Source organism: Trichosurus vulpecula, chromosome 1, assembly GCF_011100635.1.
Source record: "Trichosurus vulpecula isolate mTriVul1 chromosome 1, mTriVul1.pri, whole genome shotgun sequence".
Classification (NCBI taxonomy): domain Eukaryota; kingdom Metazoa; phylum Chordata; class Mammalia; order Diprotodontia; family Phalangeridae; genus Trichosurus; species Trichosurus vulpecula.
In genome coordinates, this window is record NC_050573.1 from 56,662,894 (window position 1) to 56,686,176 (window position 23,283).

A 23,283-nucleotide genomic window follows, 5' to 3' on the forward strand; every position below is an offset into this window, starting at 1 on the left:
GGTTCTTGAGTTGGCCCCTCCCCTTAGGGCCCTGGGAGGTTCACATCCACATGGATTACGTTAACACCTAATGGGGTTTGGGCCTGGAGCTTAGGACCTAGTAAAGCTCACTGAGATAAATTGAGTCACTCGAAGAAAACAAAGGCCATTCTGGTTACACTAGGAGATGAAGAGATTAAGGATGGAGGAGAGGGTGGCCGTGGAGGTGACTGCTAGAGGTGAGATACATGTACAGGGATTGGCCTTGGTGAGGAAAAGCATCGCTTCTTCATCAGAGCCTGGGGTAAAGGATAGAAGAACAGAGGAATTGTCAAGGAGGGGAGGCTCATTAGTGAATTGTTTCTTTTTTCTTCAGGAAGTGTGAAGCTAGGTCTTGTGAATGATGATGGCAAAAGAAGGAGTGTCTGGAAGTGGCAGTGGGAAGGACCAGTGGCACAGAATCGCAGACTGGAAGACCCATAAGGGGCCTTGGAAGTCATATTGTTCAACCTCATTCTTTCATAGACAAGAAAACAGGCACTAAAAGGGAAAGTGAGTGGCCCACAGAGCTTGGGGTAGCTAGCATCAAGTCTAAAGTCAAGAATTAGGCTGGAAGAACAAGCAAATAAAAAAGAATCTCCCCCTAAAAAGCTATTATTGTGACAAGGATATTCAAGACACAAACCCAGAAGAGAATGACTACAAAAATCTGCAACCAAGGCCTCAAAATAAAACATAGCTCAAGCACAGATTCAACTAGAATTCCTAGAAGAGATGAAGCAAGAATTTAAAAAACAAAAAAATTAAAATGTTTTTATAAATGAAATGAGAGTACTTGAGGAAAAAAAATTAGAAAAGTAATGAAAACTATGGGAGAAAGAATTAGAAGAGAAATTAACAGTTTATCACAAGAGGTACAAAAGCTTACCCAAGCAACAAACTTTGAAAATCAGAACAGACCAAATAAAAGCCAGTGACTACATGAGACAACAAAAAATACTAAAGCCAATTGACCAAAAAAAAAAAAAGCACCTGAGATAGGCTCTCACCCTTGCTCCCAAGGCTTCAGTCACTCCGTCTAGGGCTGTTCTTACTAGGCCATCATTGCCTGACTTCACTTGGGTTTCCCCTTCATTTCAGCAGACAGAACCTTCCTTCTCCTGGGGCACCTTCTGCATTCCAAAAGGGAGCCTTTGCTACAGAATCATAATCATAATAGTTCATATTCTTGAGATAATTTATATACATTGTCTTATTAGGTCTTTTGTGCCCAAAGAGGACCATCTGGGTTTGAGGAGAAGGAAAACTCTCTATCTGCCCATCTTGAGTTTGGAAACATGAATTCGGCAAACCGACTACACCAAGACACTCAAGACCTGGCCAACCCTCTAGTACAAGCTCTTTGGGTTTTTTTAGGCTTTATTATACTTTTATTTAATATTTTTAGTTTTCAGCATTGATTTTCACAGGAGTTTGAATTACAAATTTTCTCCCCATTTCTACCCTCCCCCCCACTCCAAGATGGCATATATTCTGTTTGCCTCGTTCCCCAGTCAGCCCTCCCTTCTGTCACCCCGCTGCCCCCCATCCCCTTTTCCCTTACTTTCTTGTAGGGCAAGATGGATTTCTGTGCCCCATTGCCTATATATCTTATTTCCTACTTGCATGCAAAAACTTTTTTTTTTGATTTTGAACATCTGTTTTTAAAACTTTGAGTTCCAAATACTCTCCCCTCTTCCCTCCCCACCCACCCTCCCTAAGAAGGCAAGCAATTCAACATAGGCCACATGCGTATCGTTATGTAAAACCCTTCCACAATACTCATATTGTGAAAGACTAACTATATTTTGCTCCTTCCTATCCCATCCCCCTTTATTCATTTTTTTCCCTTGACCCTGTCCCTTTTCGAAAGAGTTTGCTTTTGATTGCCTCCTCCCCCATCTGCCCTCCCTTCTATCATCCCCCCTTTTTAATCCCCTTCCTCCTTCTTTCCTGTGGGGTAAGTTACCCAATTGAGTGTGTAAGTTATTCCCTCCTCAGGTCAAATCCTATAGAGCAAGATTCACTCATTCCCCCTCACCTGCCCCCTCTTCTCTTCCAACGAACTGCTTTTTCTTGCCACTTTTATGCGAGATAATTTACGCCATTCTATCTCTCCTTTCTCAATATATTCCTCTCTTGTCCCTTAATTTGATTTTTTTGAAGATAGTACGAGCTCTTTGTAACAACTACCTAGAACAGAGATATTAAACTCACTCCCACTGAACCAGATTAAAATATAGTTGGGAAATGTTTAATAAAATAAATAAAAATACAGTACGTCATGGGTAATGTTAATTTGTGATTTTCTAAGTATGCTGGGTTCCGTATGTATTTTGAGTTTGACACCATTGGCCTAAGACTATTGCAGTAGCCTCTTAGTAAGATTTCCTACATCCACTTTCTCCACCCTTCAATCCATCCTTCATGTCACTTGGTACATTATTTTTCTTTTGGATAAATCTGGTTATACCATTCCTTTACTCAGATATCTTCCCTGGCTTAAACACAATGCTATAAGGCATTGTGGTACAGTGGGAAGAGGCATTTGATTCAGACCTGCCACTGTCTTGTTCACAAATTTTGAATTATTTTATCTGATCATCATCTTTCAGTCTATTTTTCCCTGTGCCTTACAGCCTCTAACCCTGTTCTTTGTCCTAACAGTGGTCTCTAGTCCCTTGGCCCCTCACTCCTTTCCTATGCCATCACCCCTCTTCTGGATACACTCTCCTCTCTTCTCCGTCTTGACCTCTTCATGAATCAACTCATCTCTACCCTCAAAAAATCCTTGTCCTGTTGCCAAGCCCCTTCCCTGGACAGCACCCACCCTCCATCTCCTTTTTTCACACACATCTGCCCTATGGGAGCTGGAAACTGCTGACTCAGCCCCCTACAAGTGTGTCATCTTAATCTTTCATTTCAGTGGAGCTTTCACTGATGCACAGGGAACATCCTGTCACTTCCTAATTGACTCCCAGCCCCACCCTCTGCAGCAGCTATTCTAAACCTTTTCCCTCAAGCCTCCCACAGTTCTTCCCCCACCCATCCTATCAGCTGAGGTCCTTGCTTCATCTATCAGTGAAAACCTTGAGACTATTCACCAAGAGCTCCTATTTCTCCCCTCCTTATCATTTATCATTGAGACCTCTTACCTTAAGAGGTGGCCCTTCTTAGCGAGGCTAGCATCTCTATGTGTGCGTTGGATCCATTCCATCCTGTTTTCTAGCTTTCTCCTCTCCTTCACTCTTCAAACTCTTGGAGAAAGTCCCCTACACGTGGTATCTCTGCTTCCTCCTCTCACACTTTTAAACTCTCTGCAGTCTGATTTCTGACCTCATCATTGGACTGAAACTGCTCCCTCCAATGTTAGCGATAATCAGATGGCCTCTTCTCAGTCTTGGTCCTCCTTGAGCTTGCTGCACCATCTGACATTTTTGACCACCTTCTTCTGGATGCTCTCTTCTCTAGGATTTCATGATAATCCTCTTTCCTGGGTCTGCTGTCTGACTACTACTTCTCCATCTCCTTTACTGGTTCTTCATCTGTGTCATGCCCACTACTCTTGGGAGTCCCCCAAGGCTTTTTCCTGGCCACTCTTTTCTCTTTGATCTTTATTGTCTCAAGTGATTATCTCATCAGCTCCTAAGAGTTCAACAATCATCTCTATGCAGTCGATCCCCAGATCTGTATATCCACCGATTGTCTGTCTCCTGAGTTCTAGTCACAAGTCTTCAGTTGCCTCTTGGACATCTCAAAGTGTTTGCAGATGTCCTATGTTTCACCGACGTTCCATAGGCAGCTCATGCTCAGCATGTCCAAAAGAGAACTCATTATCTTTCTCCCAGAACTCTCCCCTCTTCCAAACTTTCCTGTACTCTCAAGGGCACCACCGACCTCCCAAGTCACTCGGGCTCTCAAGGGGTCCTCCTTGCCTCTTCTCTCTCACCCTACATACCCAATCCATACATTTCTCACATACATACCCTTGTTTCCACTCACCCTGCCACCACGCTGGTGCAGGTGCTCGTCACCTCTTACCAGACTGTTGCTTTAGCCTGCTTCAAGTCTCTCTACTTCAGTCCATCTTCTACGTGGTTGGCAAGGTGTCGCAACAATTCGGCTAGCAGCTGTTGTGGGGGTGAAAGACAACACAAGCCCAACAACAAGAATGCTGCCAGCACAGTTCTTTGCTTTACTAAGGAAAGTAACGTTAAGGGGTTAACAATCTTACTTTAATCCAACATATACATATATCGTTCACTTAGTTTGGGGGAAAAAGCCAGTACCTTGAACTTCAGAGCAAATACAAACAAATTACAAACATATATTATAAACAGACCAAATGCAATTGATAGTTACCAAGAAAGCATCAGCATCTGGAGTCACAAGCTGGAGGGCTCTTAACGACAGCTGCCCAGAGTCTCCACATCAACACTCCTCTAAGAGTAAGAGTTCCAAGCAAATAGCTCTGTTCTCTCTTTTTATACAGTCGTTGGACATCATCAGATGTCATCTGAGGGACCAGAACTTGGGCTCCTACTATTGGCTCTGATCTTAGCAACTCCCCTTAGGGCCCTGGGAGCTTCCTTCCTCTCTCAAACTAGGAACTAGTTTGCTAACCATCCTGGGGCTTTGCACCTAGTAGTAAAAGGGTATGGGCCTGGGGTTTAGCACCACTCCATCAAAGAGACTTAATTAATTTATCGTTCTGAAACAGTAAGAAAATCCCACCTTAGTTACCAGTGCACAAGGTGACTGTTACTCTGCTGCTCAGGGAAGTTTAGTGGCTCACTATTACCTCCAGAGTCATAGACCTTAAGTTCTCTGTTTAGTATTTAAAACTGCCTGTCCTGGCCCCTTCCTAGCATTCCAGGCATCTCACACTTTACTTTCCTCTAGGCATTTGTAGTTCCTAGATCATAACCCTCCATCTCCAGTCTGAGGGCCTTTGGACTAGTTGTTCTCCACACCTGGAGTGCTCTGTCCCATCTTAACTTACTTTGCTTCCTTCAAGACTAAACAGGAAGTCCACCTTCTGCAAGAAACCATTTCACTTCCCCCAACTGCTAGTGCCTTCCCCTCCCTTCTTATCTTCTATCTCCTTTGAATGTATCTTATACATACGTGGTTATTTTCACGTTGTCACCCCATTGGATTGAGAGCTCCTTGGAGGTAGGGACTATTTTTGCCTTTCTTTGTATCCCTAGTACTTAGCCTAGTGCCTGGCACATTGTAAGTGCTTAATAAATACTTGTTGTCTGGCTCACTACTGACCTGTTCCTGGAATGCCCTCACTCTTCTCTTGGTGAATTTCTACTCAATTTTTGAATGCCGTGTCAAGTGCCTGGTCCTCCAGAAAGCCTTCCCTAATAGTCCATACCTGCCTCAGTAAGTGATGACTTCCATCTCCTTGAAACTCTGCACCCTTCTTTTAATTTTTTTTTTCTGTGTCCTTTTGATGTACTTGTCACTTAATATGGTGTGTTGTGATTATTTTTGTGATCTGTTTCCCTGACTAGACTTGGAGGCCCATGAGGACAGAGACCTTATCTAAGGTCTTTCTCCCCATGCCTGGATAAGGAGACATTTAATGAGTGTTAGGATTGAATTGGAAGCACATACAGCTCATTTCTTTCTCCTATGTGTTTCTCCTTCTCTCTTCTGTAGGGGTTGATCTGACCAACATTGTAAAAACGAGACCCAAAGCATCTGCTTGTGGTGACCAAGGGCCAAAACATGAAATTTTGCAGGTAGGAGCCAACGGATGGTTGCAGGAAATGATAATATCATCGCCAGCTTTTAGCAGCCCATGATAGTATCAATAGACTTTCCTTGGTGTCCAGCCTAGGATGCTGCTGAGTAGTTTGGGTATTAAATCCTTGGGTTGTGATGTGCACAGTGCTTTCCAAGAAGACCAGAACTGAGAATTCACAGGAGCTGGCCTCGTCAGGACACAGCCAAAGGACAAGTCTGGCTCCTATTTTTTTTTTTAATGAATGCCTTTTAGATTTGCATCATATTAGTTTCTGAATATATCCCCCATTTCTCTGTCCAGCAAACCTTCCCTTGTAACAAAAGGAAAAAAAAAAACAGTTCAGCAAACTCAACATATTGACAATATATGACAGCATATGCAGTATTCCACAGCCATATTCCCCAACTCTGCATGGAGGGAGGGAAGTACATTTTCTCAGCTCTTCTCTGGGACCAAGTTTGGTCTTTTTCACTTCATGATACTCAGGTACGTTTTATTGTACCTTCCATTGACATTGTAGCCACTGTGCACTGTCATTTTCCTGGTTCTGCTTCCTTTATTAATTCATATAAATCTTCTGCATTTCTCTTAATTCCTCATATTTGGCATTAGTTAGTGTAGTAATATTTTGTTGTATTCACACAGCACAGTTTATTTAGCTATTCCCCTGATCCTGTACTTTTTTTAGGCTCAAACAATTTTTTTATTTAATATTTTATTTTCCCCTAATTACATGTAAAGACAATTTTCAACATTCATTTTTAAAACTGAATTCCAAATTCTCTCCCTCCCTTCCTACCCCCCTCACTGAGAAAGCAAGCAATTTGATATGTGTGATCATGCAAAACATATTTCCATATTAGTCACATCGTAAGAGAAAATATAGCCCAAAATTAAAACCCAAGAAAAATAAAGTTAAATAAAGTATACTTCGATCTGTATTCAGATTCCATCAGTCCTTTTTCTGGAATGGATAGCATTTTTCATAAGTCCTTCAGAGTTGTTTTGGATCATTGTATTGCTTAGAATTGCTAATTCACAGTTGATCATCTTACAATATTGCTGTTACCGTGTCCAGTACAATGTTCTCTTGATTCTACTCATTTCACATTGCATCAGTTCATATAAGTCTCTCCAGGTTTTTCGGAGAGCATCTAGTTAATCACTTCTTATAGTATTCCATCACAGTCATCTACCACAAATTGTTCAGCCATTCCCCAATTGATGGGCATCCCTTCAATCTCCAATTCTCTGCCGCCAGAAAAGAGCTGCTATAAATATTTGGACATAGTTCCAAATCGCTCTACATAATGGTTGAATTGGTTCACAACTTCACCAACAGTGCATGAATGTCTCATTTTTCCACATCCCCTCTAACATTTATTATTCTCCTTTTCTATCCTATTAACCAGTCTGGTAGGTGTGAGGTAGTACCTCAGTATTGTCTTAACTTGCATTTCTCCAATCAATAGTGATTTAGAGCATTTTTTCATATGGCTATAGATAGCTTTGATTACTTCACCTGAAAACCAACTTCATATTTTTTGATAATTTGTCAATTGGGGAATAGTTTTTATTTTTATAAATTCAGCTCATATCTCTATATATTTGAGAGATGAGGGCTTTATCAAAGAAACTTGTTTTAAAAATTTTTTCTTGGTTATGATTGCTAACTGTTTCCCTCCATCCTATTTCCTCCTTTCTATTCAGTTCTCTCTCTCTTTTTATCCTGTCCCTCCTTAAAAAATGCTTTGCTTCTGATTATTGCCTCCCCCAACCCACCCTTCCTTCTATGAGCAACCCCCCACCTTCTGTTATCCCCTTCCCCTTCTACTTTCCTGTATCCTACAATGTAGGGTAAGATATATTTCTGTACCTAGTTGAGTATGTATGCTATTCCTGCCTTGAGCCATTTCCAATGGGAGTAAGGTTCAAGCATTCCCTGCCACCTCCCCCATGTTCCCATCTACTGTAATAGCTCTTTTTTTGTCTCTTTTGGGTGAGATAATTTACCCTATTCTACCTCTCCCTGGCCCTTTCTTCCAGTGCATTCCTGTCTCACCCTCTGTGCCTTCTATCTATATAGACTCCTTCTAACAGCTCTCACAATGAGAAAGTTCTTATGAGTTACAAGTATCATCTTCCCATGTAGGAATGTAGACAGATTAACTTTATGATTTCCCTTTCCTGTTTACCATTTTATGCTTCTTTTGAGTTTTGTATTTGGAAGTCATTTTCTATTCAGCTCTGGTTTTTTTAATCAGGAGTGCTTGAAAGTCCTCTATTTCATTGAATGTCCATGTTTTCCCCTGAAGGATAATAGTCAGTTTTGATGGTAGGTGATTCTTGGTTGTAATCCTTGCTCCTATGGCCTTCATGATATCATATTCAAAGCCTTCCAATCCTTTAATGTAGAAGCTACTAAGTACTGTGTTATCCTGACTGTGGCTCCACAATCCTTGAATTATTTCTTTCTAAGGGGCAGCTAGGTGACGCAGTGAGTAGAGCACCGGCCCTGGAGTCAGGAGAACCTGAGTTCAAATTTGGCCTCAGACACTTAACACGTTTACTAGCAGTGTGACCTTGGGCACATCACTTAACCTCAATTGCCCTGCTTCCCCACCCCCACCCCCCCCAAAAAAGAATTATTTCTTTCTAGCTGCTTGCAGTATTTTCTCCATGACCTGAAAGCTCTGGAATTTGGCTCTGATATTCCTAGGAATTTTCATTTAGGGATCTCTTTCAGGAGGTGATCAGATTCGTTCAATTTCTATTTTTCCTTGTGGTTCTAGGATATAAGGGCAGTTTTCCTTGATAATTTCTTGGAAGATGATTTCTAGGCTCTTTTTTTGATCATGGCTTCCAGGAAGTTCAAGAATTTTTAAATTACCTCTCCTGGATCTGTTTTCCAGGTCAATTGTTTTTCTAATAAGACATTTCACATTGTCTTCTATTTTTTCATTCTTTTGGTTTTGTTTTATTGTTTCTTGTTGTCTCATAAAGTCATTTGTTTCCATTTGCTCAGTTCTAATTTTTAAGGAATTCTTTTCTTCAGTGAGCTTTTGTGCCTCCTTTTCCATTTGGCCAATTCTACTTTTAAATGAGTTCTTTTCTACAGTGAATTTTTATGTCTGTTTTTCCATTTGGCCAATTCTGCTTTTCAAGGCATTCTTCTCCTCACTGAATTTTTGTACCATTTGGTGTATTCTGTTTTTTAAGGTGTTATTTTCTTCAGTATTTTTGTGCCTCCTTTACCAAGCTGTTGACTGATTTTTCATGATTTTCTTGCATCACTCTCGTTTCTCTCCCCAATATTTCCTCCACCTCTCTTACTTGATTTTTAAAATCCATTTTGAGCTCTTCCATGCCTTGAGACCAATTCATATTTTTCTTGGAGACTTTGTATATAGGAATTTTGACATTGCTGTCTTCTACTAAGTATATGTTTTGGTCTTACTTGTCACCATAGTAACTTGCCCAAGGTCACACAGCTAGTAAATGTGCCAGAATTTTTTTCTGTTTGCTCATTTTCCCAGCCTATTTCTTGATTTTTAACTCATTACTAAGCTGCAGCTCTGCTTCCAGTGTGGAGGGTGCACTGTCCCAAGCTTCAGGGGTTCTGTACAGCAGTTTTTAGAGACACTTCTAGGGACCTGTAAGTTTACAGTTTTTCCAAGATGGTATGATCTAAGAAGAGGTGTTTACTCCTCCCTCGGTCTGTACTCTGGCCTGTGAGTGACCACAAGCACTCTTTTCTGCCCTTGAACTCTGAGGAGGGACCCCAGACCACTGTGGCCACAAGCTCTGATGTGCTAGTGCTCCTCCTCACCCTGGGACTGCCACCCAGGATTGCAACCTGGATCTGGATATGGGCAAAGCAAAAGAGTCCTGCCCCCAGTGCCAGCAAGGAGACCCCTGTAATTTTCTTCTGACCAGTTGTTTGATCCCTTTATCATCTATGGGCTGAGAGTTCTAGAAGCAGCTACCAAAGCTGCTGATTCATTCACTCCCAAGAGGCTTGGTCTGTGCCAGCGCGGCCTGCACTGGACTATGCTCTCACCCCACTGTGACAGATCTTTCCTGCCGAACTTAAGTTGTCTTGGCCTGGAAAATTGTTTCATCCCATGCTTTTGTGGGTTCTGTCATTCCAGGATTTGTTTTAGGGCATTATTTAAAGGTCTTTGCAGGAGTTTAGAGGAGAAGTCAGTTGAGTCCCTGCCTTCTCTCCGCTATCTTGGCTCTGACCTGATCCTGTACTTTTTAAAGGCACAAAAATGACCTCAGGGATACAGATCAAGTCATAAGTTTTTGCAAATATGGGAATTTGAAAGCTTGACTATGCATATTTGCATCAGTACCCCAGGAAGGAAGGTAGTGAATGTTGGTGACATTAAAACTCTGAAGCCCATGGCCTGGTGTTCAAGGACTCCCACAATCTGAAACCAACTTCTCTTCCCAACCTTAGCTCACACTTCTTCACATACTTTGTGCTCCAGCCAAACGCGGTTCCTTGTCATCCCTCAAACAGCTTTCCTTCCTCCAAGGCTTTGCTCACATAGTTGCCTATGCCTGAAGTGCATTTCCTCCCATCTCTTCAAAACACAATCTAAACACCACCTCCTCTGAAAACCTTCCATGATAATACAAGTGTAAGCGATTTGACAACTGAGCAAACATTTTTGAAGCATGTACCACTTGTGGGGCACTGAGTCATGGCCGCTATACAAAGAGAAACTAAGACAGTTCGTCTTCTGCTCTATTAGAAGAATGAGAAGACCCCAACACAGATAACCATGAGATTGTACAAGTACATTAGAGAAGTCTCCGCCATGCTTCCCCTGCCCCTCCCATCCTCTCAAAAAGGGTAAGGAGGTCTTTTTCCTTGGCTCTTCCATAGAATCTAAGCTAGGACTGGATACACCTAGTTCAGTAAAGCCTTGGACTGACTTGAATTTTCCCTGGAAGAGGAGGAAGTCTGTGTGTCTATATTGCTGGATGCAGAACTGCCCTGCCTGGCTGCCAAATCTTGTTGCCTGGGTGGAGGGGCAGGCTAACCTCTTCCCTTGTTCTGCCACACCCTGATGAGGCTGAGTCTTTTCAGAAGGCAGTAGGAGACAGGTCTTGGCTAGTGCCTTCCCCCCGTGGGGTTGTGGGATAGAAATCCACTTTCTCTTCATTCATCCGTCTCTAGCATTCTTGAGTGTGTTTCCAGCCAGAAGATTTGTAGATTTTGGAGAGTTCTTCATTCCTGTTTGAGTCAGCAGTTGGAAGTAAACATTAATATCTGCTGGAATGTCTTTAGGGGAAAAAAGTTGGCCACAGATTCACATTTTGTAAGCATCTGAGTTGGGCATCTGATGCCTCTCTGAGCTTGGGACATTCTCTTTATATTTCTGGCCTCAGGGAAGACTAGGAAGTGCCAAACCAGTTTGAGCAGAGAAGCTCCTTGAGCCTCAGAGGCCTCGTTTTTCCATAAAGCTGATGAATGAGAAGCTGAAGTCACTTCTGGTCTAATAGCACATTGTATACCGCTCAATGTATATTGGATTTATAAAGATATGTGAATGACCCTAGTACATACCTGAAGGATATCTGTGTGTCAGCCCTGAGAGAGTGCATTGCCTTGTGTAGGCAGGTACCTGTTCTTGAATAAATGAATTTGGGCAAAATTTGCTTTGCTTGTAAAATAACAAATCAAATATGGAAGAATGAAAATTACTCTAGGCCTCTGTAGTCTTTGGTTTAAGAAAACCTTTATTAAGTGCCTACATTAAGTGCCAGCCATTGGGATAGGTGCTAGGGACACAAAGACAAAACAGTTTTTGCCCTCAAGGAGTTTATATTCTAATGAGGGGTTGGCAAATGAATCTATGCAAGGAGGCAAACACAGTGTCTATAAAGAATAGTATGAAGGAATTCCAAGAGGGCCTAAATACCAGTGACGGGGGATCTGGGGACCTGAGTGCAGAAGGATAGTAACATTGTGTCCACTTGTTTCCCCTTGTACTTCACAGACGCTGGATGCTCTCCAGAAGTCTGTCGACTCTGCAGCCCTCCAAGAGATGGCGGAACACCTTGTGCGCTTCAGCGAGCAGTGCCGGGGGCAGGTAGCCAGCCGCTACCTGGCTGCCGAGAAGGGTGCGTACCCTGTTGTGCTCTCAGCCTGCCAGCGAGCTGTGACAGAAGATGAGGGTTTTTTGGTAAAGGCCCTGAATGCCCTGGCTGCCCTGACTGAGGGTCAGCCAGACCTGCTGGATACCGAGGGTCTACAGCTGCTAGTGGCCACGCTGAAGGAGCGTTTGGGGGTGGCTGAAGTGACATACTCTGGGCTTCGCTGCATTCGGCATGTCTGTCTGAAGCACGAGCAGAACAGGCAGAACTTGGTAAGAGCAGGCATCCTGCCTCTGCTCACCGGGGCCATTGAGAGGCACGGCGGCAGGGCCACTGTGGTCAAGGAGGCCTGCTCTACTCTGAGAATCATGACGTTTGATGATGACATCCGAGTGCCCTTTGGCCATGCACATGACCACGCCAAGATGATAGTGCAGGAGAATAAGGGCTTAAAGATTCTCATAGAAGCCGCCAAAGGTAGGAACATAGTTTGCTTCTTGGTATCAGTAAACAGGATAGCTAGGTGGCACCATAGTGCACAGAGCACTGGGCCTGGAGTCAGGAAGACCTGAGTTCAAATCTGGCCTCAGACTCTTCCTAACTGTGTGACCCTGGGCAAGTCACTTTAACCCTCTTTGCCTCAGTTTCCTCATCTGTAAAATGAGCTGGAGAAGGAAATGGCAAGCCACTCTAGTGTCTTTGCCAAGAAATCCCCAAATGCGGTCATGAAGAGGCAGACATGACTGAACAACAACAAATCAGTGAACAGCAGGTTCCAGCCTCTACATGGTAGAAATCAACCATGGAAGCCCCTGGGTTTGGGCAAGTGCTGAAGCCCACAGGTGATGGTGCTCATCCTAATTGGCCCACTGCTTCTGGAGAGCCAGAGCAGTGACAGCATCCCACAGAAGCGTCTCCTAGCCAGCAGAGGGAGCTGAGGCCCGAGGTCAGTGTTCCTGCCACACCTTTGTAGGAACAGACGCATTCCTCCTTTCCCTTACATGAGTGTTGTGGCTCTCTGTGGTTCCCTACAAATGGGTCTCAAACAAAAGTGGCTCAGTTCTCTCCGAATGGGACTGGAATTGTAGGAGGAAGCTGGAGGCTCATCCAGTGTCACTCAGTTTGCTGGAGGAGTTTGCTCTGGGGATAACTGACTTCAGAGGTTGCCCTGTGGCTGGAGTTTTTATGTCTTCGTCTCAGCTAGAATGACGAGGAATGTGCATGGGAACCGACTCTTGGTTAGCCTCAGTGGGAGAATGAACCCTTTTTCACACTTGAATTAAAGGCATTGATTAGAAATCCATTAGTGGGGCTGAGCAGGAGGTCAGTGGTAGTTCTGAGTGGATCCTACAGCCCCTGTGCAATTTTTCATTAGAAGGAACCCTGGGAAATAGAAACTTTAGCTTTTCCTGAAGAGCACCTGCCCCTTGCAATGCTAAGTCAAGGCCACACCCCCTCAGTTTGGTGAGTGACCGCTTTGAATGGTCTTGGTTCTCTGAGCACAGAAGCATTCATTCCTCGTTTCCTCCTCCCCTCCACTGGGGCTCGCTCCTCTGGCAGCATTCCCAGACAACCCGACTCTTCTTGGGGAGCTGTGTGGTACTTTGTCCCGCCTGGCTGTTCGGAATGAATTCTGCCAGGAGATCGTCGATCTAGGGGGCCTCAACATCCTGGTGACCCTTCTGGCTGACTGCATCGACCACCAGGTGAGTAGCCTGGGGTGGGGGGTGTGTCTCTTGGTGACCTTGCAGATTTTGTCTGTCTGGCTTTGGAAGTTTGAGTAAGGAGAGACAAAGTCACACAGTGCAGGAGAGCCAGCTTCGTAGTTCTCAAAAGAGCTGGGTTCATAGCCTGTCCTGTCTTTGATACACATCTGGCTGAGCAACCCAGAGTAGATAGGTCACTAGTGACCTAGGTGACTCTAAGAATGGCCTTAGAGGAAGACCAACCTGGGCACTGGTAGTTTCATCACTTTGGGTTGTAATGATGTCAAAGTCCAGCTCTTGTCCCTTATTATAGGTGGGGACAATAGGCATGACCTCATTACAGCCTGGGGAATGATGGCAAAGGTGTGAAGTGAAATGAGAACCATGTGCATGTCCAGTTCAAATTCTGAGATGTGAAGCAAAACTAGGTTTGAGGGTCTGAGCTGTCTGGACAGCAATGTCTGTTCCCTCCTCTTCCATGTCAATCATGATGACAAGATAGCAAAAACAAAATAAAAATAATTCACCCAAGGACCACTTGCTGGTATCAAGACATTGGGCAGCACCATCTGGGCATGTGACAAAGCAGACCTTCTTTACAGAGAGCCTGCCGGAGGGGAGGGTGGGCCAGAGGCAGGACTGGGGCCAACTCACTTAACCATCTCCAGTTTAGAAGAGTTCCCTTCATGTGCCTGTCCCTGTGGCTAGAGCCCTGGGACTCTGGTCGGGAGACCAGACTCTACTGGAGTCCAGCTATGGGACCTTGGACAAGGCATCCCACCTTCTGGGTGCCCATTTTCCTCCGTAAAAGAGAGACAATGCTAACTACTCCATGGCACTGCCAACCACACAAGGCTGTTGTGCTTTGTGAGCCCTGAGTCAAATGTCTGTATCTTCAGGGTTTAGCCTGGCAGAGTTAGTAGGGAGTTAGTCTTGGAGGGAGGAAGATGGGAGTTCCGATTGCCCCTGCCACATGCTGCCTCACTGCTCTGGGCAAATCGCTGAACCTCTCAGTGCCCCAGGAAAGTTTCTTGTTACTGACCTGTATTGGTGAAAGAAGCACCCTCACTAGATCACCTACACCAATGAAGTCACAGCTTCCTCTCCTCTCCCCAAGTATCTATTTTCTGAAAGGTATTGGAAGGAACTGGATCTTGTGGTGTGACATGGCTTGTCCGCTGGGTACAGGAGGGAAGAGAAATCTACCCAGAAATAAAGGTGATACAAAAATGAAAGATAGCAACAAAAACCAGATCTTGACAGGTGCTTCTGTGAGTTCTCTGAGGCCACAGCAGCAGAAGCAGCTCTGGGAAGTCCTGACAAGGAGGAAAGGCTCAGGTCTAGGCATGAACCTAGACAGCCAGCAGAGGCAGTGGGAAGGCCCTGACCCTGGCAGGGGTCACAAGACCTGTCAGTCACCTCCTCTGTAAAATGAGATCATTGTAGATAACCACTGAGATCTCTTCTACATCTACATCTGCTTAGGGAGGGGAGCTTCAGCAATTCTAGGAGACTTCTTTACCAAGGCAGTCTGCTCTGATGGAGGGAGTGCCTATAGCCATGCAGTAATGAAATATTCTGAAAAGGTCCTGAGTTCTAGTCCCCATTCTGCTGTTTACTAACTATAGGATCTCAGGCAAGTTAAGTTATTTTGCCATTCTGGGCCTCAGTTTCCTTATCTGTAAAATGGCTAGGATCTGGGTACCAGGGTGGAATTGATTAAATATTTAGGATTCTGAGATTAAGAACACCACAATGGTTTCTGGAGCTGAATTTAACTACTGTGCTTTGGTGGCCACACGCAGGAGCTGGTATGGCAGGTGCTGGGTGCTCTCCGAGCCATCGCTGGCAATGATGATGTAAAGGATGCCATCGTCAGTGCAGGTGGAGCAGACTTCATTGTGATGGCGATGAACCGGCATCTCTCCAGTCCCCAGGTACCAACCATGACAGCTGAGATCTCTGCCTCTTTTTCATGGGGTTTCTTCAGTTCTAAGGCAGCTTAAACCTGACTTGGATGGTCCCAAAGAGAGAACATAATGTGTAAATAGCCCATTGGTTGGCTTAATAAATAATGAACTCTTGGTCTCTGGCCTGGGATAGTCTTGTGTCCCTGGGCCTCACCTATATCTTCTCTCCCAAACTCAAGATCTCCGTGAGGCATGAGGTTGAATCCCTTGGGGTCAGGGTGCAAGAGCTAGGAGTTGAAAGGAGAGTTTAGGAATACCAGTGCTCATTTAGGGTGCCTGGGTGCCATTGTGGTAGAGCGGGAAGAGTGCAGAGCTGGAAATCTGAAGACCTAGGTCAGAATCCCTCCCTCGTCTGTCAGATGGAGAGAATCATCCTATCATCCTGGGACTCCCTTCCTTACTGGGATGTTGTGAAAGCTAGAAGCAAAAGTCTACATTTCCGTGTGTGTGTGTGTGTGTGTGTGTGTGTGTGTGTGTGTGTGTGTGTGTGTGTGTGTGTCTCTCTCTCTCTCTCTTCACTGGTCTGGTTTGTGTAGCTCAATGAAACACTGACTCCTGTCCTGTGCCTGGTCTCTGCAGATCTGCGAACAGAGCTGTGCAGCCCTGTGCATGCTGGCCCTGCGGAAGCCAGCCAATAGCCAGGTGATCGTCGAGGGTGGGGGGGCCTTGGCAGCCCTGCAGGCTATGAAGACCCACCCAAAGGAAGTCAGCGTGCAGGTAGGCAGACAGTTCCTTCTCCCACAGCCTCCAGTGGGTCACTCATACGGTTTTGCAGAAAGAGGGACAATGCCTCTGACTTCTGCATCTTTCTTTTCCCCATGAGCTTGTAGGAGTGGGGATGGCCCCTTTATGCTTAGGATGATATTCCTGACCTGAAAATACCTCCACCGCATGTAGGGAAAGGAGTCTCCCCCTCCAGGTTCACCTCTCCCGCTCCTACATCCACACTGCTACCAACAGACAGAGCCAAGACCTGGGCAGTGTGGCAGCAAAAAGGCAGTGAGTCTCATGCTCTCTGGCAGGGACTGAGTTTCTTACCCTGCTCAGAACTGGAGCTTTCCCCCACCAGCCCCACCCTAGGCACCGTGGCATCCACACTGATAGTCCAGTCTTGTGTCCGCTTCCTTGTGGCCTAGACCAGTGCTTCTTAAACTGTGGGTTGCAAGTGGGAAAAGTTTAAGAAGCGCTGGCCTTGACTGTACCTGGATATTCATATCCCTGTGGATGCACTTGGCCTCAGGCTGGCTTGTTCCTTCTGCCTGATGGAGCTATGTGGTCAGCTCTGGGTCAGCCTCTCGAAGCTCTTCTCCCTCACCCCTTCCCGCCACAGCGACAGCAGTCTGCTTAGGCCCCAGTCAAGTCTATTAACATTTGGTTGGGATCTGGAATTTCATTGGTCATTGGAACTTCTAGTATGCACTGATGCAGATCAGCAGCATGTCTATGGGAGAGGTCCAGTGACCTGCCTGAGGTCACAGGACCAGGTTGTACAGAGGAGGGACTTGACGACTCTAGGCCAGCCGGCCCTCTAACCTCCTTACCGCGGCTCTCAGTAAACTCTTAAGGGTTTCATACATCAGAGGTCCTATGTTTGGTACTGGCACTGCCAAGATGAAAAAATCCTAAGCTACTCTGAAGGAGCTTGTGATCACAGAGGCACACACATCAAAGAAGGTGAAGTGAGAGGAGAGGGAGCTAGGGAGGTGACAGGAGGCCCCTGAGCTGGCCGAGATGGGAGTGGGGATGGATGAGAGCAGAGAGAGGAAGGGCAAGAGGAAAACAGAAAACAGTGAGTCATACGGTACCGGTACCGCTGGAACTGAAGAGTATGTGAATGGGAGGTGTGTGAGATAAGGTTGGAGATGTAGATCCAAGCTGACTCTGGAGGGTCTGAGTGCTTGGGTAGGAGTCCTCACCTTTTACTGTGGCTGCCAGTGAAGAGCTCCTGAGGTGTTTTGTTTTGTTTTGTTTTGTTTTGTTTTGTTTCGAAACTAGGGAGTGATAAGGAGTAAAGCAGTGCATTAAGAAGATTACTCAGGAGGTAACTCAAAGATGAACTGGAGAAGGGAGAGCCTTGGAGAAAGGAAGCACTTAGCATCGAAAGGGCTACTGAGCCTTATCCAAAGGGCCAAGGACAGGTGGCCTGGCCTGCTTTCAGGGATCACTATTAGTACTTAGGACACCAGCCTTTTTAGGCCAGAATGATGAACTCAGGCTAATTAGAGGAAATGTAATTAGGGACAGAGGTCAAGCCTTAGACTTAGATCAAAAAATCAAATGAACCAAGTGCAGCATGACAGGTGAAAGCATGACAAGATGAGCGCCTATGAAAGCTTCCATGGTTTGAGGTTGCTTTCAGAGAGGCCAAGTGCCCAGAGGGAAAGAGGCGAAAGCTTGGCTGTCCCTACCCTGGCCAGATACCTCTGGAGTCTTGGGAAGACCATTGACTGGAGCTCAGCCAGAAGAGGGGACCCAGAAAGCTGTGCCATAAGAGGATGACTGAAGGGACTGGGGAGACTGGGCTTGGAGAAGAGGAAGCTTGTGGGGGAAAGGGCCACGGTGGTTCTCTTCAAATACTGAAGAGGTTCTTATGGAGAGGCTGGCCCCAAAGAGCAGCCCTAGAAGCAGCTCAGGGAAAGCTGAGGTGGGAGACCAGAGTGGATTTTTGGTTCAGTATTTTAAGGACAAACTTCCTAATAATGTTTTAGGATTGTCTAAAGAGTAGGGGGAAGGAGAGAATTTGGAACTGAAAAATAAATATACCTGTGCTCTCAAAAAATAATTTTAAAGGTGAATGGGATATCTAAAAGTTGAATAGACTGCCTTGTAAAATATGAATGAATGAGTTAAGTGCTTAATTTATGCCAAGCGCTGTACTGAGTACAAAGAGAAGAAGAGAGAACGTCCTTGCTCTTGGTGAGCTCCCACTCTAAAGGAAGAGACAGCATGTAAAAGAGAGGGCAGCCACCTCAGGCAGATGGGAAGGCCCAGGGGTCCTTGGTCAGAGAACCTAAAGACAGGGCAGCAGATAGGGCCTAGAAGACCTCAGGAGACAGTGGCAGAGCAGAGGCTGGATTACTGTCCATTAGGGCTAGGGCAGGGCTCAGTAAGCGTTCATAGATGAGGGACAGAGGGCGTATTGGGAAATGACAGAATATAATAAACAGCATCAGTAAAACTTTTAAAAACTACATGGTAACTGGGCCAAAACAGGCAACAATACTGAAGTGAGAAGAACAGGGAGAGAGTGGCCTGACTTTTCCAGCGGCAGCCTATCTTATGTCATTCCTTCAGTCTCAGAGTACCCTCCACCCCCTTCTCTACCTGTTGGAAATTCCACCCATGCTTCTGGATCCACCTCTTCCATGAAACCCTTCCAGATCCCTCATCCATCCTACCCAGTAGTGATAACCTTTGCCTCTTCTGAGCTCCTCTCATACCTTATAACTGACACTCCTTAATATCTGTCCTGCCTTGGATAGCTGGAGTAGTGAGTCTGATACTTTGAGAAGTAGATGAAACCAAAGGGCTAGGATTTTCCTTCCCATCTTCCTTCTCCCCTTCTAGTTTCTGATTTGTGTCTCTATGCTCTCTGGTAATATTTTTGCTCTTTCCCCAGAAACAGGCTTGCCTGCTGATCCGTAACCTTGTAGCCCGAACACAGGCCTTCTCCCAACCCATCCTGGACATGGGGGCAGAGAAGCTCATCATGGAAGCCCGAGCCACACACCGGGAATGTGATGATGTGGCCAAGGCTGCCCTTCGGGACCTGGGCTGCAAGGTGGAGCTTCGGGAGCTGTGGACAGGAGAAAAGGGAAACCTGGCTCTCTGAGGCCTCTCCTGCACCATCAGGCTTCAGGAACATTCTACACCCCAACTGGGCCCATGGAAGGAAGTGCTCAGCTAGGAACTTGGGGCTTCCTGAAATGTTGGGGTACAATGCTGCTCAGAGGCCTCATGGAAGAGTCTGTTAGCTTCCACTGGCCCAGAAGTAAAGTCCTCTACCTCTGGTTCCTAAGGGAACACACTAGCCTCCTCCGTGCCCATCTCTATCCTGCACACTTCTGAAGGCCATGGTCAGGAGCAGACCGGTTTGGATGCAATGGGTCCCCTTCCTCCTGGAGTGATTTTGGCCATTCTGTCTTGTTTGCTTTAATATGACAGTCTCTTGGTGACCCTGTATGTCTTCTGCTTTATTGTCTCTAGGCTAAGATGCATGTTCCTGTGAAGGTGGGACAGCCAGAGGCCATGAGGGCCTTCTTATCACTTTGACTTAACAGAGTGAGGAATGATGTCTGAGAAGTGCTTCTCAGATATTGAAGTAAAAACTTGCCTCCCCATTCATTCTCCTGATATTGCAAAAAAAGATTGGCTGCCCTCTTCTCGTCACTTGCCCCTGATCACATAACCAGTCTTGTCCTGCCACCCTCAGCCTTGGTTCCCTTCCTCCATCCCCTGCCTTGCTGGGGAGCGAAGGTGGAGAAAATCCTAAAACTGCTCACTATAAACTTATGTTACACAACCTTCCTTAGGCCTGCCTTTGTTGTTCATCAAACAAGACATTCCAGGCATTTTCTCTGGCTGTCCCCTCGTGCACGAAAGGCACTCTCTCTTCATCTCCAGCTAAGGGAAGCGCCTTTAAGTCCCAACTAAAAGTCTGTCTTTTACTGGAAGCCTTCCCCAACACTTCTTAATTCTGGTGCCTTCCCTTTGAAAATTATTTCCTATTTATCCCGTATAGAGCTTGTTTGTAACGATTTGTTTGCTTGTCATTGTCCATATTAGTTTGTGAGCTCCTTGAGGACAGGGGCTCTCTTGTGCCCTTCTTTGTATTCCCAGAACTTAGCACAGTGCCTGGGGCACATAGTAGGTGCCTAATAAATGTTAATTGACTGACTGCCAAGGCTGGATATTTGGTGTCCTGTGTCCCTGTGTCGCAAGCATGGGAATGCCAGGTAGCTTATGATAACAACACCCCCCTCCCCCACGCCGGCCAGGTGCTAAGCTTATTCTCTGACAGCACTGTCATGTGTTCTAGAGCTAGGCAAGTCTGCTTCTCTGGTCTTCCTCTTCCTTCCCCTCAAGTAAGTCTGTACTCCCAACCCTGCTCTCCTACTAGAGAGATGGTCTCTCTGGCCTTCCCACCTACCACCTACACTTATGCTCCACTCTGCCTGCCTACTGGTTAATAATGGCATCAGAAGCAAACGCCAACTCATTTGTGGCAGTTCTAAACCTCAGCACATTTTTTAGCGCTAAGGAATTGTTCTCAAATCCAGCTGTCAGATTGGTCTGCTGGAGTTTGATTCACAGGACAAACAAAAGTATATAATAATATGTCATGTAGAAAGGTGTCAAGGTAGCTAAGTGCCACTGTGGTTAGAACACTGGTCTGGAGTCAGGAAGACCTGAGTTCAAATCTAGCCTCAAGACACTAGCTGGGTGACCTTGGGCAAATCACTTAACTCCTGTTTGCCTTAGTTTCCTTAGCTGTGAAATGGGAATCATAAAAGCACCTATTTTGCAGGATTGCTATAGGGATCAAAGTTGTGCCTGTTGTGAAGCCAGGCAAGTTCTTATTTTATTTTTGCCACTTATTTACATTCCTAGTGAGTGGGTACCTCCCAAATGGAGAGTACGCTTGCTCAGACAAATGCAACGCTTTTTATACTATTCCCAATTCAAATCCCCCCTTACTACCACCTTGCTCTCCATCGGCTGCATGCAACCTCCTGAACTGCCCACTTCATACCCCCTTCCAACAGCTCGTTAAGCTGATCAGAAGCCGGGTTCCGCTAGGTCACAGCTCTGACTAGAACCATTCACCTCTGACTTACGTCCTGTTAGCACTTCTGTTATCACCCCTACAAAACTGGGAGGAGCTTTCCTGGGGAAACAGAACTCCTTTTGTTTCCTACAAACCAGATGTTTCTTTCTTCCAATCCTAGGCTAAGGGTCCTTGCCCTCGTTGAAAGAACTCTTTAGTACTCTAGCTGAAAAGTGAGTGGTAACACTGGTCCTGTGACTGCCAAGTGCAGTCCAGCCACGGGTGAAACCCTAACCCTAATTGTTCTGTCACTCTTGTTTTAATTGGTTCCTTATCTCACGCCTCAGAAGCTATCTACATCTTCTTTTTCTCCTTCCTCTCAGTTGAGGGCCTTGCCTTTTTACTGAAAAAATCGAGGGCATTTGATGTGAACTCCTTTGCCCATTCTTTTCATCTCGGAAAACCCAGTCTCTGACAAACAGGTGGCCCTCCTCATCAAAGTTAACATGGGCACTTGATGGATCCCCTTCCCGCCTTTCTGTCTATATGATCGTTCCTATGTGGCTAAGGGGGGCTCAGGGAGTAGGTCAGGGAGTGACTTTAGAGGTTGAGAGCATCTCCATGGAGATGACAAATCACCTGGCATCAGGACAGGGGTTAGGGAGGAAAAAATAGTGAATCGGGTATTAATTCTTTGAGAGGGAGGGGGAATAACCTGGGCTTTGGTACACTAGAACTCAGGTACTTTTGGCTGAGTGGGGAATTTGGATTAAGTGGATTTTGAAGGAGGAAAGGTTACTGACTGAGGGAGACAAAGGGAGTCTCGAAGTGACAGTGAACAAGGACTTCCCTTCTAGGACCTGTAAACAGTGTGAGATAAAGAGGTCCAGGATGAAGGGCAGTTTGTTCACTATGGTATGAAAATACCATAGAGCACACTGGAAGGGGTGGACAGTATTGGATTGGGACATGGGTGAAGCCGGGGGGAATAGGAATGAAAACATAAGGAGAGGTTCAGCAACTATATTCTTCTAAATGGGTGTTAATTATGACAAGGGTAAGGAGGGAAACTGAACACAGGAAGGGATCAATGGGTTACCAATGGCCAGGGAAATTCATTAGTCTCAAAGAGATGTTGAGAGGCCATGACGCTGGGCCTTGGGTCTGATTTTTCACCTGGGTGGCTGTTGGAAGCAGGGAGGGTATTGAGGGGCTTCCCCCCTCCCTCAGAGGGTACTGTTTGGGTATAGCTGTTCCTGTTCTCTGAGATGGCTATTAGATTTGGCTGGGAAGCAGTGGTGGGAGGGAATGGTTCCCTGGCTAGCTGAGGATTAATAAGTCAGTAAATATTTATTAAGTGCCTGCAGTGTACAAGGACTTATGATACAAAATGCTATCTACCTCCAGATAGAAAACTGATAGATACAGAGTGTAGACTGAACTAGATTTGTCTCTCTTGGGAACACAACTAATACAGAAATATGTTTTGCATAATTTCACATGTATAATGGGTATATTATTTCTTGCCTTCTCAATGGAGGAGGGAGGGGCTGGAGGGAGAGAGAATTTGATACTGAAAATAAAAATAATTTTTTAAAAGTGGGGGGAATCCTTACTATTTCACACAAACTGTTAGGAAAACAGCAGACATAAATGTCTGGTAGACATTAATCTCTTAAAAATTATTTTTATAGGGGCAGCTAGGTGGCGCAGTGAATAGAGCACCGGCCCTGGAGTCAGGAGGACCTGAATTCCAATGTGACCTCAGACACTTGACACACTAGCTGTGTGACTTTGGGCAAGTCACTTAACCCCAATAGCCCTGCCTTCCCCCCTCAAAATAAAACAAAAAAATCATTTTTATAAATTTTAAATTTTATTTTAAACTTAAATACAAAATAAGAAAAGAAAAAAAATTGCCGTGTACACAGTAGAACATAAGGGAAGATTCGA

At 45.3% G+C, this 23,283-nt stretch overlaps 1 protein-coding gene across 2 annotated transcripts in view; it reads left to right on the plus strand.

Moving 5' to 3' along the window:
* The window catches only part of ARMC6 (armadillo repeat containing 6), a 25,014-nt gene extending 4,542 nt beyond the window's left edge, over window positions 1–20,472 (plus strand). For both annotated transcript variants that reach the window (XM_036752424.1, XM_036752433.1), the window contains exons 3-8: window positions 5,689–5,771; window positions 11,791–12,364; window positions 13,448–13,593; window positions 15,399–15,530; window positions 16,143–16,280; window positions 19,183–20,472. In XM_036752424.1, coding sequence (XP_036608319.1) covers window positions 5,689–5,771; window positions 11,791–12,364; window positions 13,448–13,593; window positions 15,399–15,530; window positions 16,143–16,280; window positions 19,183–19,395 — 1,286 coding nt within the window. In that variant the 3' untranslated portion in view covers window positions 19,396–20,472. The remainder of the gene's footprint in view (window positions 1–5,688; window positions 5,772–11,790; window positions 12,365–13,447; window positions 13,594–15,398; window positions 15,531–16,142; window positions 16,281–19,182) is intronic.
* The last annotated feature ends 2,811 nt before the right edge of the window (window positions 20,473–23,283 follow it).